General features: G+C 34.2%; 3 protein-coding genes across 5 annotated transcripts; 2 read left to right on the forward strand and 1 right to left on the reverse strand.

Annotated features, from left to right (window-relative positions):
- The first annotated feature begins 1,290 nt into the window (after window positions 1–1,290).
- LOC118030374 (ras-related protein RABC1) lies at window positions 1,291–5,122 on the forward strand. Its single transcript, XM_035034464.2, has 7 exons — window positions 1,291–1,447; window positions 1,837–2,052; window positions 2,661–2,729; window positions 3,191–3,256; window positions 3,437–3,558; window positions 4,432–4,560; window positions 4,777–5,122. Exons 2-7 carry the CDS (start codon window positions 1,917–1,919, stop codon window positions 4,882–4,884), a joined length of 630 nt encoding a protein of 209 aa, XP_034890355.1. The 5' UTR covers window positions 1,291–1,447; window positions 1,837–1,916; the 3' UTR covers window positions 4,885–5,122.
- A 2,031-nt stretch (window positions 5,123–7,153) lies between these two features.
- LOC118030389 (uncharacterized) lies at window positions 7,154–10,173 on the forward strand. Its single transcript, XM_035034474.2, has 3 exons — window positions 7,154–7,550; window positions 9,486–9,624; window positions 9,786–10,173. The coding sequence occupies exons 1-3, from the start codon at window positions 7,182–7,184 to the stop codon at window positions 9,968–9,970; spliced, it is 693 nt and encodes a 230-aa protein (XP_034890365.1). The 5' UTR covers window positions 7,154–7,181; the 3' UTR covers window positions 9,971–10,173.
- A 3,925-nt stretch (window positions 10,174–14,098) lies between these two features.
- On the reverse strand, window positions 14,099–16,137 carry LOC118030399 (U-box domain-containing protein 26). 3 transcript variants are annotated; one of them, XM_035034504.2, is made up of 2 exons: window positions 15,783–16,137; window positions 14,099–15,395 (listed from the first exon to the last, which is right to left on the reverse strand). In XM_035034504.2, the coding sequence occupies exon 2, from the start codon at window positions 15,375–15,377 to the stop codon at window positions 14,385–14,387; it is 993 nt and encodes a 330-aa protein (XP_034890395.1). In that variant the 5' UTR covers window positions 15,378–15,395; window positions 15,783–16,137; the 3' UTR covers window positions 14,099–14,384. The 3 variants fall into 3 exon arrangements, with proteins under 3 accessions (XP_034890395.1, XP_034890386.1, XP_034890377.1); XM_035034495.2 differs by having other exon boundaries at window positions 15,767–16,137; XM_035034486.2 differs by having other exon boundaries at window positions 14,100–16,137.
- Window positions 16,138–18,152: the final 2,015 nt, after the last annotated feature.

Here is an 18,152-nt window from a genome sequence, read left to right on the forward strand (position 1 = left end):
AGAGGGAATATAGGTTGCAACTCGTCTCTGTTGGGATTTTAGCAACAAAAAAAGAAGAAAGAAGACCTTCATTTTATTTTTGAGATGATAAACTTTTATTTTATTAAAATGAAAAGCTAAGAGAGATTAGAAATTGATTGTACATGCACTCATAATTTACCGTGGATTTGTATAATAAATTTATTATTTTAGCTTTTATAGTGAAAATCAGTTTTCAAAGATAAAATTATATTTTCCACGGGATATATATCATTGAAAGATTAAAAAGGGATAAAAGAGTTTTTTAACCTTAATTTTATTTGCACTATATAATTTCTAAAATACCCTTAAAAATTAAATATATATATATATAACTGTTTGGTTAGGTGCATTTTTTGTTTTTAATCTTTGTTAGCACAATGTGATTTTTGTGGTACTTTAGAAGCAAAAAAAATTCTATAGATTGATTCAAGGGGATTTTGGTCTTTTTGTTATTATTTTTTCTTGTTAATATCACGTGGGGACATAGCCATTTAGATCTTTTGATAAATTAAATAAATAAAAAAAATTGTTGACATGGGGGAGATGTCCACGCTTTTTAAGCATCTCAGGCAGTGCCTCTTGGCAGCCAAAAGATGACCAACCACCACTCTGCCGATGGAGAACATAGAGTCGCATCCAAGGGGGCACCACGTGTAAGGGCTATCGTGGTGGCTAGACGGGGGTTGGATTTTTTTCTTCCCATTCCTTCTCTTTCTCTGTCTCTCTGTCAAAATATGTCCCCAAAATTAAAGGTTGTTCTCCATTTTTTTTTAAAATTGTCACCCTCGTGTTTTTTTTTCTTTATTTATTTTATTTTTTTAATTTAATCCCTTAATGTTTTGTCTTATTTGATAATTAAACTTTTTAATTTTTTTTTATGATGATAACTTTGTCTCGATCCAAGTAACATATTTTTCATGCATATCTAATTAGCTTGATGATTTTATTTTTATATAAAATTTGTTTATTTTATTTTATTTTTTAATTGCTTTTTTTTATCATATAAATTATTTTTAACATCTCAGAAGTTCATTCACTACAATTTATATGAATATTCACATAATAATTAAGGACACAATTACATGTGATCACAATATGTACAAATATTAATTAGAGAATTTATTAGCATTATTATAGAGATTAAAATATAATCAACCTTTGCAATCGTTGCGTGAACGAAAAACTAAAAAAAATCCTTTTAAAATTCAAGGTCGTGTTTGGCTTGGAAAAATCCCTTTTTTTATTCCCTTCATTTTCTTTTATAAAAATCACAATATCAAAATTCCATTTTTGTCCTCCATAAATTTTAACAGTTGATTCCCCTTCTTTGTCGTATTGCTTCAGAATTCTCCGAGCTCTCTATCCTTTTCTCTGCAAACTCACCGCCTGAATTTTACCAATATTTACAGAATCCATTACCTTTCAGGTGCATTCATACCTCATTTTCTATTGTGTCATATAACGCATCTACTTATATATTTTGATTTTGATTTGTGCTTATGGTTAGTGATGCCTCTGTGACTTTTCACTTTTGTTTGATCGGATGATTTGGAAATTCTTAATTTTGAACTGGGATTTCGATTTTTAATATCAATCATGGTCTTTTATGAATTTCTGTACCTGCCCTTTTTTTGTTTTTGATTTTGTGTTATATTGTGAAAAAAGAGGCAAACTTTGATCGTAATTTTCATTTCTAGAATTTCGGTTTTTCTTGCTTTAATGTATAAGAACGTGGGTCTATTTCCTGTTGTAATTTATTTAACTCTTTTTGTGGTGTTCTTTAAAATTGTGATTGGTTTTTTTGTGTTTTGATAGGGTGAAGTAGGGCACCTTGTGGTGTCGGAGGAACTGGGATTTTATAGGTTACTGTTTGTTTTTAGTGAGAGAATATCTGAATGGATTCAAGTTCGAATGCTCCGGAGTTTGATTACTTGTTCAAGTTGTTGATGATTGGTGATTCTGGTGTTGGGAAAAGTAGTCTCCTTTTGAGTTTCACTTCTGACACCTTTGAAGATCTCTCCCCCACCATTGGTAAGTGGCACAGGCAAAATCTGATACACATGCGTCCAGGCCTATGTGCTTGTTGTTTTTAAGGTTGCTGTAATCTGCTTTTAATATAATGGAATTGAAAAATATAGCCGGTGTACATAGGTTCTCATGCGTTGATTTTACTGCAAAGTTATGGTTATGTGCTGATTAGCATTCTCTTAAAAATCAGTGTTTCTTTTAGGCTTTGCTTGGTGGATGGAAAATTAATATTCAGAACCTCAAATTGTTAGCTTGTGCTATAACTATTGCAAGAAATCAAATTTTTGCTTTCTTTCTGTAGGTGACTTAAGTTGATTTTTTCTGATTAAAATGTCAGTTGGGAAGGTTTTTGAGTTCTGATTTATACACTTCTCATCTTTTATTGAAATATTCATAATCAATCATCCATGTGTTTCTTAATGGATCAGATATTCAAAGAATTTCTTATGCCATTTTGTTCATGAAATCCTAAAAAATAGACGCTGGCTGCACTGGGGGAGCAAGATTATAGGATACTGGTCTCTTGACCATCAAAGTTGTTTGAAGCCATGATTTTGCTAGTCCCTGTTTTTTGAGATCTTAATTTATTCTCTGTTTGCTTCCCTACACAGGTGTTGATTTTAAAGTAAAATTTGTGAATATTGGAGGGAAAAATCTGAAACTTGCAATATGGGATACTGGTAACTTCAACTATGTGCCCAAATCTTTTACTTGTCACTAAGTGTGGTTTCGATTTTTTATCATTGCCTCCTTTATGTTTATTCTTTAACTTCATGTTACATCTCATGCAATCCACTTCAAATTTATTTTCAAGTATTGCTTATGCTATAAACATTTAGTCTTTATGAGTGTTATCATATTATTCTGTGGTTTATTGGTTATATTTCAGATGTTGGCATTAAATGTCTCATGAATTTTTTAGCATTCTATCATCATTAACGTTCCCAGTCTCATTGCTAGCAAATAGCTGGATGAAATTTTGTGGATTGCTTATGCAGTTGCAAGCAATAGTGTTACAGTAATTTGACCGTTTTGTTACCTGATTTTACCAAGTCTTGACAGTTTTGGCTTACCTCTCTTTCCTTAGAGAAAGATTTAGTTGGCCAAGTATCTCCTGCTGATTCCCAATGTCTGTTCACAGCTGGTCAGGAGAGATTTAGAACATTGACAAGTTCATACTACAGAGGGGCCCAAGGGATCATTATGGGTATTTCACCTTTCTTTTATGATATTTACAACTGCTTAGATAATTTTTACTATTTCATCTGGCTTTGAAATTTTCCGATACTTCAATCCTAAAACAATGAAATTGTGAGATTGTTGGTTGTAGTTCTGCTGTGCTGCTGTCAAGTTTTAACTTCAATATTCTTGATTTTAATTGCAACAGTCTATGATGTAACTCGACGAGACACATTTACCAATCTCTCTGAGATATGGGCTAAGGAAATTGATCTATATTCAACAAATCAAGATTGCATCAAGATGCTTGTTGGAAACAAGGTTGACAAGGTGATTTGATGGAGGTTTACAACTTATCTCGAGAGATAGAGTGAAAGTTTGTCTTTAATTTTGTTGTTGAAAAGGGATAGTTCTATACTTAGTTTACCTCTCCTCCCTCCCTCTATCAATGTTACATATCTTTAATGGTTATATTTTTAACTGTTTGTTCTTGTTTATGGGTTTAATACTAGTAACATTGCTTTGAGGAGTAGAGAAGGCTGATTCAGTCTATTTTCTTAAAAATTTATTTGTTATTGTTTCATGCTTCAAAATTTCTCTGAATAGTTCAGAAGACAATACTTTCAGAAAATTTCAAGACTAGATGTTAGATGTTGAATCAGGGTGTCTGGAAATTGTGGTTTGCTTGTATGCTGAATCAGAATTTTGTCCAAATGTAACTTTTAAGGAAAAAGTAACCTCTTACCATTGAGGAAAAGAAATTGTTGTCCTCGTTTTGTTCTGGAAAACAAGCACTGCCAACATGCAGAGGCTACTATTGCTATGTTCATATGACATAGAATTGAATTGCTATACTATTTACAAGTTAGTTGATTCGGACATTCTGTCTCTTTTCGCGTGGCAAGGATGTATTTGTTGGGCATCCTCTTCTTATAACTTATCCGTGTACCTTGAATTCTTCTAGAGAACCTGTCCTAATTGTGTGTTTTGCTTTAATTACTTGGTTTCATAAGTCTTCTTTGTATTTGAGATTGATGGGCCCCTCTTCTCTCATATCCTTTATTGGAATTTGCTTAGATGATACTAGACATCCTGTGGTGATAGACTGGTAGTGCATCTTTGTTTATTTGTCGGGCATGGAAATATGAGATGATACATGTTTTATGGAAGTTTCATGTGTGCTTGGATGCCCCTCTATTTCAGGAAAGTGATCGGGCGGTGACAAAAAAGGAGGGCATAAACTTTGCTAGGGAATATGGATGCCTCTTTATTGAATGCAGCGCTAAAACCCGTGTTAATGTACAGCAATGTTTTGAAGAGCTTGTTCTAAAGGTACAGAGCAGAAGATGATAAGTACCTATTTACTTGTTTCTTTATATATTTTTACTTTGTACTTGTAGGTGCCTGTGTATGTTCCTGTATTTGTTTGATATTGGGAACAAAATTGCGTGTGCCGGCATGATGCTCTTTTTGCTGTCCCTTGTTAAATTGTTTCTACAATGCAGTGACTAATAGCTTGTGTGATGTTGGTATGATGCTCATATGCAGATTTTAGATACACCCAGCCTATTGGCTGAGGGTTCCAAAGGTGTAAAAAAGAACATCTTTAGTGAGAAGCGGCCGCAACCTGATGCATCCACTAGCAGTTGTTGCTGATTTATTCTCAATTATCTTTCATCTTTTCCAGATATCTAACCAATAGTGGTGATGGTGATCTCTCACCTGATTCTGAAGAAAATGTTTTTATTCTATTTGTTTGTTTTCTCTACAGGAACCGAAACTTTCATGTAATATAGTAGTCTTGTGATACTGTTATTTTCACTCTTTTTGATACATTGAACTTCTGATGAATGATGACAAATTGAAGTTTGGAAACAAAATGCTATTATCCTCTCATGGTGATTGTCTAAATGCAATATATATATATATAATGAAGGAAACGTGTTTATTAAATACAATTTTTTCAAAAAAGAAAACACGGGTCTTGTTTGACTTAAATTGAAGTAATAAAAGGAATGACAATACAACATTGTGAATCAAGCAAAGATCTTTGAAGAATTTGAAAAATAAATTATTTTGATGTTTTTCAATTTTATAAAAAAGTGAAGAATTAGAAAACATGTGTTTTTGAGAAAACAATTTTATTTTCAATTAGAAAATGTGTTTTTTTTATTTTTATTTTCTGTTTTCCATAAAATCTTTGGAAAACTGGAAAATTTTCCACAAATAAAAGCAATATGATTTTTCTCCAAAAGGAGTAAAAAAATAATATTCAATAGGCAATTAAATTAATTTTTAATTGTCTTTCATAAATCATTACACCCTTAAAAAACTATAATAATTACCCTTGCAACAATTCACTCCTTTTTTTTTAACCTTGTACCAAACACTACTTTACTATTGCAATAATTACCCTTGCAATAAAAAGTCAATTATTACATTAAAGAAAAATGTGCGTATCTCTTTATTTTTATGCATGTGATGATTAAAATGATAATAAAAAACAAGTACGGTGTATTATATTATATTAATCCATTATCATATATGTTAATAAATACAAAAAAAAAATTGATGTGGTTTGTTCGACCTAGCAAGTCAAAAATGAACTGGTCACCCTATTTAAATGATCATTCGTTTGTTTTTTTTTTAAAATAATCATGTCATCATTATATTAACTTCCACTTAGCCTAGCTTAAATGTGAAATAACAAACTGTAAAAGAATTAAATTGTAAAATAAAATAAAATTAAAGAGTACAATGAAAAGATGACAATAAACACACTACACTAACATAGATTAACATATGAAATTTACAACTCGGGTAATGAACACACCACAATAAATCTGGTGGTGCCTTATTCTCTTCCCACTTGGGACTTTGATTAAGTTTTTATTGATCTCGGGCCGGATAAAATCTAGAATCAAATTGAAGAGTTATGAAATAATTAAATATGAAATTTAAAAAATAAATAAATGATGAACGATGAAAAAACAAAACATGAGCATAAAAAAAACAAAGAAAACTTGGATGAATCTCTTAAATCTAGGTTAATTTTTCAAACCCGTAACTTGTGAAATCTTAAATCGGGTTAAATGAAGAAGCTTAATTCATAACCAATTTAATGTTGAAGCTTCAAATAAAAAATATTTAAATCTAAAAATATTTACAAAAGTAAAACAAATAGTAGTAAAAAGAGTAAGTATCAAATTTAACATAAAAGTAAAATGAAATTAAATGTTGAGGGATGAAATTGAAAAATAAAATCAATTAAGAAAATGATTTAAAACTAAACAAATAACAATAAAAAAATAACGATCAAATTTAACAGATAAAAAAATTGAAGGAGGATGAAATTATTTTTTTTTTATAATTTTATCAATCATTTTAAATAAAACAAATAGTAATAAAAAAATAAAAATTAAATTTAAAGAAAAAATAAATTAAAAGGCTGTTTTGAAAATTTAAAAATTTTGATGTGAAAATCAAGGTCAAGAGAGAAGAAAAGAAAAAATTGCCACTGCCAAACTAGGGGTTTATACACTACACATATTATCCAAGGATGGGGGCTGCTAAGTTGATTCAAAAGCTGCTCCGAAAGCTATTGTTTGGCCCCTGCAAGCCTCTTTATACATCATCCGTTGATAAATTTATCACCAATAAATTTAACAAGTGAAAAAAATATAAATTTATCACCAATAAATTTAATAATGACTAGTTCATACATCATCCGTTGATATATAAAAAAAGAAGCTTTAGTGATAAAATCATACATCATCCGTTGATAGACACAAGACCTCCCCTCCTCCAAAAAATTTCCAATCTGCTAAACAGAATGTCAAGGGATAAAAAACCAACCATGTTGAAACTTGAAGGACCAAAATTAACAAAATAAAATGAAACTGACTATAATTAGAAGCTCAGGAATTTTGCCACCAAAAAAAACTAACCACCAAATGGGTGCATGTAAAGCACCCATTTCCAATCTACTCCTCCCCTCACCACCACCCTCACCACCAACTCCAAGCCAAAACGCCACCACTAGGCGCCTTCTCCTGTTCTCCCTTCCATTATTAACCACAGCTACCACTACTAATAATCTTCCTCTTAGTACCACTGGTGCTAAAATAGCAAGTGCAAACTCAAGAATACAGCTAAACTCTTGTTGGGCTCTAGCAGAGAGCTATGACCCAGTAAGCCAAGCTGAGAAGGAAGCCAGTGCTGCCATATCCAGGAGAGTGTCAGAAGCTGTAGATTTGTTAGAGAAAGGGAGGGAATTGCAGGCTCAAGGTGACTTCAATGAAGCTCTGCTCTACTTCACTCAGGTTTGCTACCCTTTCCCTTGTTTTTTAGCCTTTACTTTTGATCGGTCCTTGTATTTTGATTTTACATATATTGGTTTATTGAAATGTGATTCTCAAAGGATATGGAAGTCAAGAAAATTGTTTTCTTGTGTTCATTTTGTTGGTCCTCAAGTAGGTAATGGTGATAGTTGAACTTGAGACCTATCCCCTTCCCTTTACTTTGCGGGTGAGGAATGAGCTCTAAGCTTGAAAAAAATTTAAGCGTGGTGCTAAGTAGGAGATGTGGGTTTTGAACGAGCAAATCAAACTTGATTAGGTATGATGGTAAAAAAAGAAATGGCATGTGATGTAGTGTGCTTGGCTTTTGATAAAGAGAGCTAGCAGAGGTTCTTGTGACTGATGAAGAACTTGCTGCTCAGAGTAAATGTTGGGAGAATACTATAGTAATTCAAAACTAACATGCCATTTGAAGTCATTAAGATAATTTTTGGCGAAAAACTATGTCCGGGGGGGATTTTTGCTTAGCTGGATAGGTTTTTGGTGAAAAACTCTGACTAGATAGATGATTATGTCAGTGGTCTTCTGAAACAATTTTCTTCGAAACATGGATGAAGAGATTGAAGTCTACCTGTATGATTGAGTTAACATGCTTGACGCTCTGATTTTGGTGTGTTAATTTTACAGTAGGTTATAGATGATATAGAGAGAATTTGTGTGCAAGGAGTTGTAGGAAAGTTCAAGTGGATGGTCTGAGCTTCCAAACATAAATCCCATTGAAGCATCGACTGTATCCATGGAATTTAGACTAAGTAAAAGGTTGAGTATTAGAGGAAGCCCCAAAGTAGCAGTCTGTATCCATGGATTTTGGGCAGAAAGAAACCAATTGCTCTAAAATTGACACATAAAGTCACAATTGGTTTCCTGAACAATGTTGGAATGTGAAGATGTATAGAGCCCTATGCGTAAGGTTGCAAGGAAGTAAAGTAAAGCAGGTAAACAAGGGAATATCCAGTATTTAGCATATATCAAGTGATAAGTTGGTGTCTACCCAAAAGCAAATGGTGTCTCTCATTCTGAAGTGGTTACTGGTTAGCACATGGGATTAAATGAGAGGAAAGTATTGAGTTTCAGGCTCAAACTTAGAAAGCCCTATTACAGCTGAAGCTTGTGTCGAGATGTGATGAAATGAACAAGCCATTTCCAGTTGAAGCTTCAGACTTCAATTTCAAAATCGAAAGCTTGTTATTTTCTAGGGGTAATATGCTCCAGGGTTAACAAGTAATAGTTTGTTTGCTGGTTGAGGGTTATTTATGTTTTTTCCTCTTCAGAGCTTCTTCTCATGGGGACATCAGGACATGGAGGCTGAGTTTCTTTTTATTTTTTTAAGCAATGCTATGCTCATTCCATTAAAAAACATCTCTCATTGCCAAAAACCGAAAAAGAAACAAAGGAAGTAATACTGTTTAATGGTTTTTATGAAACTCAACTTAGAATTTTGTTATGTATTTGTGTGAAATTTCCATGACAGCACATTTCCTTTGCAAAGATCACTGTGAACTGTTTTGACATAATTCTGCATTTCAAGAGCCAAGATCCTGTAGCATCTGTTCGACTAACAGAACCTCATCAATCAATTGATGACTCTACCTCAGGGCTTACCAGAAGGTGAAATCTTGGCATGAATATGATAGAGAGAGACCTTTAATTGCATCATTTAGATAGAAGGCACTAGGCTTACCTGGTACAAGATATCAATGGCTCCATTGCAAGACTCTAGTTGCCTTCATGATGTAATGCACACTTGTATCCATTCATGAGTAATCCAGTTGCGATGTTACTTGCAATGGCCATTTACATTCTTTCTGCTTCATGATGTAATTAATGCATGCTCGTTTCATTTACGAGTAATATAATTGCGCTGTTACTTGCAATGACAATTTACGCACTTTCTTACAGATGGTTGAAAACTACAAAGATTTCGCATTCTCAGACTATGGAAGAGTGGGGAGAGCACTGTCTCTTTATGAGGTTGGGAACAGAGAAGAAGCAATTGCAGAAATGGAGGACGTTTCAATATCTTTGAAGGGATATCCAGGTATTTTCCCAGGATTTTGCATTCCCTTGGCTCTGTGAGAGTAGTGAGTTTTAGCTTCAATGTAACCCCCCCTTGAGAGTTCTTTGCTTCCACTCCTAGTTTTTATACGTAACATTCTCTCATAATGAACAATTGATGGTTTTTTTTTTTTTTTTTGACAGAAATACATGCAGCTCTTGCAGCAGCCTTGTATGCGGACAAACATGCCCTATTACTAGCTGAAAATCAGTTCACCATTGCCACTATGCTCGATCCTCACTATACGGACCTATCATATGTTAAAGAAACTAAGCATTGGCCTCCAAGTCTGGTCAGTTCTTTGCAGCAGTTCATCACACTTTCATAGTAACCTGTTTTATATACACAAACTAGCTCTTAGCCCGCTCTTGTGCGGGTCCTCCTGCCATTGGAGGAACCTGGACGTTCCATTCCGATGATTTTTTCTGTAGTGTGAATTGTCCGAAGTTGTTTTAGTAACAACATGAATGTTAATTATGGAGTTCGAGTAAGTCTGCTTTTCTATAAGGTAATCAAAATTGGTTTATATCATTTTGGCCTTTTTTTTTAATTGCCTTTTCTTTTTCAATTTTATCTCTTAATATTTGATTTGTTTTGAATTAGCCTTCATAATTTATTTAAGTTTGATTTTTACAAAATTATCATGATTTCAAATAAACATCTTAATATTTAATTTGTGCTTAATTTTGCAAGAATATATATTTTTATTATCATGTAATTAAGTAAAAATAAGTTTTTAAAAAGTAAATTCATCAAACCTAATGAAATTTATGATACAAGTTGAAAAAATCTAAGTTGATTCAATAAGTCATCATCTCAATAATAATAATAATAATGTTATTTTAATTTTTTTTTTAAGGTCAAACCATTTTTTTTATCTGTTATCTAAATTATTTTTAAATTTATTAAATCAATTAGATTATGTTCGAGCAGCGATTTAATTCTAAAACTGAGTTAAACAAATGCTCGGATAAAAAGGTTTTAAAATTCATATATCATGTCGAGTTTCAGAGCAAGATAAGCCATTTATCATTAGTACAATGACGTATCCAGTTGAGATATCCTGACATATCAGTAGACTCTAACCTTGTTTTTACATGATCTGATAAATTTGATGAGGTACACACCATCCATTCTTATTGTTCATCTCTTCGATAACATGAAAAAAAGAAGCTCTGCCCTCCTTTATCGATCCAAGTGATGGAAGGGCAAAGGCATTTGGTGTCCCCTCCAATCAAGAATTGGAGCTTTACAATCACTAGCTAATATGCTTTTTTTTTTTTTCCCACGTGTTTCTAAGTTCATGGTTTGATATTCTGGTGTTCTAAGTGTAGGTGAACCACATTAATCCGAATTTGGAAGTTAAAACTCTATTGCTAAAATCTAATCTTAGAATTTGGAAGTTAATCTTTCTTCTTTTCTTTTTTCGTTAATGACGCGAAGTTTTTTCCTTGAGCAAAACCATTTTTCGAAAGTAATGCATGTCAAAAGCAATGCTTAATAGCAAAACTATTCATACTTGTATCAATAAATATCGTTCATGAAACGAGTTTCAAGGGTCAAAATAAACAAGAACACTACAATAAATATGATATAATATTGTCACCATCACGCCACTCTTCATCCATGCATGATCCACCCTTGGATTTGCTGAGAAATTAGTACATGATCAGTCACTACTTACTGTTTTTATTTCACTTCTGTTTTAGTTCTCACAGCCGTGCCCAGTGTCCCTTAATTTCTCTCTACTTTGCAGAAAACAGTCATGTAAAAATCAAGGACAGGTAAATTCCTTGCTGCTTCTGTTGGTATGTAAATTATTTTATACTTTGGTTAAAATATGAAGTCATTAATTAACTTAATGTCAGAGTGGATGTTTTAGAATTTAGTAACAATTTGTTCAATTTGGACCGCCAGACAAATCAAACCAGATCTTAAATTTTTAAATAGACCGTTCAAAGCAAAGATAAGTCAATGTCTTTGATTTTGAACCCAAGGCACCGAAATCTGGACCCTTTCAATGAGTGTGGTTTGTAAACGCGTTGAGCAACCCATGCTAGGGGTCATGTTTTCTAAAGAACAGGTTCTGGGGAAGCCGAAGGGAGGGAGTTTCTGGGTTGCGTCTAATGGAGGGAATTCCAAAATGGCATATAGTATGACTAAGAGTTGGTTGAATCTACACTCAAGTCTTTGGATAGCTTCATGAAGAGTTCATGTGCTGTGGTCCTTCTGAGGTGTAGAAAACAAACTAATTCAAAGGCAATATTCAACTGTGCTCATACGGAATGCGAGGTCTTTCTTGCTTTTGTCTTATTTGTTTCATCGTGCGCTGATCGGTTAGGTGTAAGAATCTAAGCCACGCTACATGGTTTACCAAATTCACAAGTTCTAGGAATTTTCTTTGATGCATACTTAAACCAACCTGGTAAATTTCTTCCACACGTCATGATAAATCTTGGAGGAAAACCTTTTATAGATGATGCAAATATTTCTTGGTTAGATTAGCCGTTGATGGCGCAGAAAGTGAGATCTTTCATGTTCTTGTCATTGTAGCTTCATGTTGCTACAATCCGTTTTGTTATAAGACCAGACTGCTGCCATTGAACTAAGGAAACAATCCCCTCCACATTTTATAAGAAACTTTGCCTTTGTTCTTGTCATTTGTTGATAACTATAAATCAGATTGTGCAGAACAAAACGTAAAGAAAAGAAAGACAAGTTATGTGGAAGAAGATATATCTTTATTAATTGCAGGACTCTCTTAAATAGCTAGAGTTTTTGTTTAACAGAAAAACAATGAAATCTGCTGATTACATAGAAAGTTACTAATAACAAACCAAGAGAATAAAAACAGAATTTATTCCTAAAGACTTGGTCTTCAAGTAGAAATCTCCCAGCTGATCTTCTCCTTAGCAACACTCTTGATCTTCTGCAGCTTTTAAGGCATTCTTTCAACACCCTTTTATGGGTTCTGCATTACTTGGTTGACTATTTCTAGTAGGAATCTGCTGTTTGCTTGAATATACAGGATGCTAGCTGCTGTTGTGGACCTCATGAAATTGGAAGCACCATCTTTTTGACATCTAGCCAAGATTTTGGACGGTTGTCTGGTGATGCGCATAGCCATAGACACAGTGCGGAGGTGCAATTTCCACTCTTTTTCACCATTTAGAATCTTGGTAAAGAGAAAATGCTCCATCTTTTTCTTGCTTACTTCCTTGCCGAAAAGTGAGACCAAAGGGTATATTTCTTTGGAACTTTTTGATCACTCATTAAAAGTGTTTACTGCAGAATTAAGTAAAGAAAGGGGAAAATAACTAATATTTGGATTCTTGACTACAATAGTCTTTCTATGGTGGGCCAGTCCTTCTGCAAAGGCAAGAAGATTACTCTTTTCAATTCATCTGGCATGCCATATACATCGGAGTGGCCGTGCTAGGCGCGACTGCAATGATCCAGGCTGTCGATGCAGTCCATGCGCCGCTGAGATCACTGCAACAGTAATTAATTAATTTAGGGAAAATTCTTCCATGCCTTTGTTAAAGCACCATTGTCATTGATTTTGCGTTCGACCACATGTTTCAACATTCCGTCAACTTCGCTTAGATGTTTGTGATGTGCGAATCAAAGGTTACAAACATCTGCTCGACTCTGATCAGTTATGAATCATGTGATTGAATTGAAGAACGCAGAGACATAAAATATAAAACGTCAATATTTCTTCCATTACAATCAAATTCATTGATGTTTTTTTTTTGAAACAATCAATTCTGGAAAGGTTTGATATATATGGGCTAGAAAACCGAACCCAAATGAGCAGTATTGTACGAAACAATATGCAGACAATTCAACAGCTTTCGGCGACCTAATTGTAACCCATGCTATGCAAATTGCAAATCATCCTACCCCCCATTCACACAAAAATCAGAGAAAGTGAAAGGAATATATATCCATAGACAAGAACTTTCAGTTCCATCAATTTCAGTTACCATAATATCATGTATTTGGGACAATGCCAGCTTTCTCTGGCATCAATGCTGCTTTGATTGTTTTTGGGTCGAACCATGTGAATCACGGGCATGAACTTTATCTTTTGACAGATAGGTTGTGCTTTCAGTTCTTGGTCGATGGTTTATTGGGGGGCAATTTTCTTTTTCTGATTTGGTACTTCAGAGAAAATGATATTTCAACAACACATCACAAAGCAAGACCTCAAATGTATAAGTGTTAAACCTGGTCTAATTTGGCAAGTTGACGCGAGAAGTCTATGAACTTGACTCATACTGAATTTTAAATTGAATCAAAAAAATATTAACTTGACCAGATTTTTAACAATTTTATTAATCTGTCTAAATCTTACTGAGTCGACAATAATAATTTATATTTAAGAGAAAAAAAGTAATTTTAATAACAATAATTGACTAGTTAACCTGATAACGAGCAAATTTACATAATACATTATTTCGAATCAATCTCCAGGACAAGAAATGTGTATAAATTATCAAGTGAAGAGGGGGTAGGGATCTGGCACAGGACACTCATCCATATAATGCAATTTGGCATAACATGAATCCAGTCAGGGTAAAGGGATTTTTTGAGTGATTAATGAATGTTTAATGACTGATAACATATATAGAAACATGGAGACTTCTTTAATCTATACAAAGATCACATGAAGCCAATACACCAGGAAGTAGGGATAAAAACGCCCAAACTCTTGTGGATTACAAATGTTTAGGTTCCTAATCCCACCTGGACCTAAGCAGCTTGAGTAACATTCTTGCTTTTGTTTTAGTCCTAGCACTACACTGGCTCTGCAAAAGCAGAAGTAATTGAGTCAAAACTCCTGCACTAATTGCTTCGTCTCGTGCCTGTAAAGAATCTGTGCATATAATCGTCAACGATTGAACAGCGCTTTCGCTGCCTTCGTGCTCTGAAAACCTAAAGACCATCTTAATGAGAGCTTTAATACCATTAGGGTTATTGATCAAAGCCGCTTTTGCACTCTCTAGTTCTAGAAGAAGCTCGATTGTCGACAATGCTTTAGGTGCCAAATTCCTTTCATGTCTTTCAGAATCGAAAATGTAGGTCAAGAGTCTACTTATCACACCTTCTTGAACCAAATTCTGTCTATTTGATTCCAAGCAGCATAGTGCAGATATAGCTTTAATTCCGGAGTCAGAAGCCTCATATGTTGGGTGAACAAGAAGAATCAGCCCTTTCAAGAGTTTGCGGTTTTTGCCAAGCTTAGCACAGAGTTCTCTTGTCTCCATGGATGATGATATTGCCTCTATTACTTGGCACAAACTCCTCTTGATCTTGCCAGTTCCTTGGTCAAACAAAACCTGGAAGGACTCCAATTTAGACTCTTCGTTTAGCATATTTAAATACTCGTACTCGCCGGGTGACATCAATCTTAGGACCCAAGAAAGAGCTTGTTCTGCAAACTTAACACATTCTTGAGACAGTTTGGATTCTGTTTTTCCAAAAAGTAGTTCCAATAATAAAGGCAAGAAGCCTAATTGAAGCAAGCAAGAGTTTCCAGATTGTGATTCCTCTGTTAGAGCTTGGATTTTTTGGAGTGTTTGACACTTGTTCTCCAAGGTAGCTTCATCTGATTCAAGATTTTTCTTCAACGAGGCTAAGCAATCAATTGTACACAAAACAGGATCAAACTGAGTGCCCATTTGCAGCCACTGATCAATCAAATGGCGAAGAGTGTGATTAGGAACCATGGATGGATCCTGAAGTTTCTGCATTGTGACAGGGCATGTAAGATTACCAGCAGCAAGCCATTTTTCTATGCTAGATCTGTCATAAGTTTGGCCCGTACATAGAGTTACTGGATCTTTGATCAATTCTAGACTAATTGGACACATGAACAAGTGGGGTATGGTCATTTCTGCTTCTTCCATGTAGGAAGAACAAACAAATGATTTTCTAGAGCCAAAAACAAGAGATGCTATTGGTGGTGAAGAGAGGGTACGTACTATTGGCTAAAACATTTATCACTATCTAACAAATGGATGGTAGCTAAAGTTATTGGCGAACAGGAATTATTGAAATGAAGAAGCTAATTACTTAGTAATCTACAATGCAAGAACTAGGTGTTAAAAAGACAAACCTTAAAGAGCACTCACAAATTAAAAAACCGCAACAAACATAGTGGAAGTGGGCTCTTTTCTTTTCAGTACAGATACCGAGGTCCGAAGTGCATAAATGACAGTTGATTGTGAAGTGAAACTAAGTTACCATTGGCATGAGGAAAATAAAAAGGAAAAGAAATGCAAGCAAAGAAGGAAAGATGGGAGGAAAAGGCTCCTCCGCTACCACCTCAAGTTAGCAAAAGCAGCATCAGAGGCTTACAAGAGGGAGAAGAGAAGTTTTCTTTATAGATAAGAGAGAGAGACAGAGAGAGCGAGCGAGAGAGGAGCAAAAGTACAATCTTAGTTGAAGAAGTTAGATTAGAGCACAAGCAACAAACACTAAGGAAGACCAAAAAGTATGGGTCTTATCTTAGTGAAAGTGCAAGAGATAGCAACCAGTAATATAGATTAAATACAGGGAATGGTCCCCAAGCCTTGTTCTCTCCTCTCTCTCCATGTCGATCTGTCAATGCAGTCAAAACTGGCCCACATGAAGAAAAAAGCTAATAATTGTTGATGTCTTTGAAGTTTGAATCCACCCTACAACAGTTGAAAATGAAGTGGTCTTTACAAGAGAGAGGGACCGGGAGACGTAATGCTGGTCACAAGACTCACGGGAGTGGCAATAACATGGGAAAGCACTAGCTGCTGTAATAATAATAATATCAGCTTTCCTCCAATATGGAAAAACAGAACTAGCTAGTTTGATCACTGCAAAGTTTGTTTTTAAATCATTTCATCGTAGTTGGAAAGATCAGTAGGTATGGGGGCCTCCGTAAAGCATGGGGCATTAGTCCTTGAACTACTTAAAAGATCATAACATAAAGGAAAGGGCTTCGAAGTTCATTCATTACTCATTTGAAAAAAAAGAAAAAAAATGGCTGGATTCTCAGAATTTTACAATCATTTCAAACACCATCTGGATGGTGAAAGACTAAAAAGCATGCCCAAATGATATTACAAAAGGATTCCATAAGTTTTTTTAAACATAATTTCAACGCACCCTTTTGATCAAATTCTGAAAGATGCAACTTTTTCCCAAATGCTTGCAGCAGGTTTCTTGAAACGTGAGCCACATTTATAATTAAGCTAGCCAACTTGCATTCAAACATGCTTTTTTTAACCAAATTCAATTGATGATTTGTCCTGAGGAATCTGATTTTTTAACTTGGAAATTGGTGGGCACAAAGATATGTGTTGGTGAATATCACGAAGAAAAGAATATGTATTGGTGAATATCACCAAGCAATGGTGGACCCAATTCTTGCAGGCAAAATAGAATCAATCCATTTATTTTTAGTTTTCCTGGCAATGACTTTTTGACTTGCCAACATTTCATATTCTACCACTTTGTTTTGTCAATTTACAGCAGCTCGTGGGATCCAGATTTCTTCCATTGGGTAAAATCATGGGATGAGATGATGAATGTGAGTTTGAAGGAAATTCACTATCAGAGTGTTGTGATTTACCGGTGAAGTATTATATTGGTAATTAGACATTGATCCCATTGGCATGACTTTTATCAACAGGTTTCGCAGACAATTACTATTTATTGAAAATTTTATTGCTGATGGTTTATATTTTGTCGGTGAATTCGTCAGTAATATAATCATCGATGAATTTATAAATAGAAAAAACATGTCAAACAAAAAAAATACCCGCTCTATTCCATCGTTAATTCCTTGGTGAATATGACATCACCGACAAAAAAACCTGTTTGTAATTCTATCGTGATTTTTTTAAATATTACTGACGAAACTAAACCGCAAATAGTTAAATAGTGTTAGTGGTATTTCCAGTAATTCCTTTCCAACTATCTAAAATATACCAACGAACTTAATTTATCGGTAAAATCATCAATAATTTTATTAAAATACTTTCTTAAATATAATAAACAGAGTAGAAAATAATTAAAAGAAATTAAAATAAAATAAAATCAAATTAAATGTTTATTATAGCTTTAAAAACTTATTAGTTTAAATACAATTCATCTACAAAAGAGGGGTTGAAGGAGAATGAAGAGGAGGTAGGTCTTTATTCTATCTTAGTACTAAGTCATTCTATCTCAACAACAAGATAGGTCGTCTGAGTTTCAACTTGTTGATTCAAAATCGCTTCGAACCCCGTAATGTGAGTGCTCATAACTGATTGCGAGCATCTAATAGTTGAGACACTTCAAGCCGTCTGCAAGTCCTCGGCTGTAGAGTTTGAGATACTGTAAACTTGATTTCTATGGATTCATTAGATGATCCTACCTCTAACCACAATTATAGACCAAGTTTCGAATGGGTTGAAAGACTATCCCCGTATCTCTCCTGTAACCAGATGTTAGATGTTTTCTGAAAAAAAGTCATAGTTATATGA

Source organism: Populus alba, chromosome 5, assembly GCF_005239225.2.
Source record: "Populus alba chromosome 5, ASM523922v2, whole genome shotgun sequence".
Taxonomy (NCBI): domain Eukaryota; kingdom Viridiplantae; phylum Streptophyta; class Magnoliopsida; order Malpighiales; family Salicaceae; genus Populus; species Populus alba.

Coding starts and splice junctions, on each gene's coding strand:
- LOC118030374 (XM_035034464.2), top strand. CDS start 1,917: ATGGATTCAAGTTCGAATGCTCCGGAGTTTGATTACTTGTTCAAGTTG. Junction 2,730..3,190: donor ACTTGCAATATGGGATACTG/GTAACTTCAACT, acceptor GTCTGTTCACAG/CTGGTCAGGAGAGATTTAGA. Junction 3,559..4,431: donor TTGGAAACAAGGTTGACAAG/GTGATTTGATGG, acceptor CCTCTATTTCAG/GAAAGTGATCGGGCGGTGAC.
- LOC118030399 (XM_035034486.2), bottom strand. CDS start 15,557: ATGGAAGAAGCAGAAATGACCATACCCCACTTGTTCATGTGTCCAATT.
- LOC118030389 (XM_035034474.2), top strand. CDS start 7,182: ATGGGTGCATGTAAAGCACCCATTTCCAATCTACTCCTCCCCTCACCA. Junction 7,551..9,485: donor CTCTGCTCTACTTCACTCAG/GTTTGCTACCCT, acceptor ACTTTCTTACAG/ATGGTTGAAAACTACAAAGA. Junction 9,625..9,785: donor ATCTTTGAAGGGATATCCAG/GTATTTTCCCAG, acceptor TTTTTTTGACAG/AAATACATGCAGCTCTTGCA.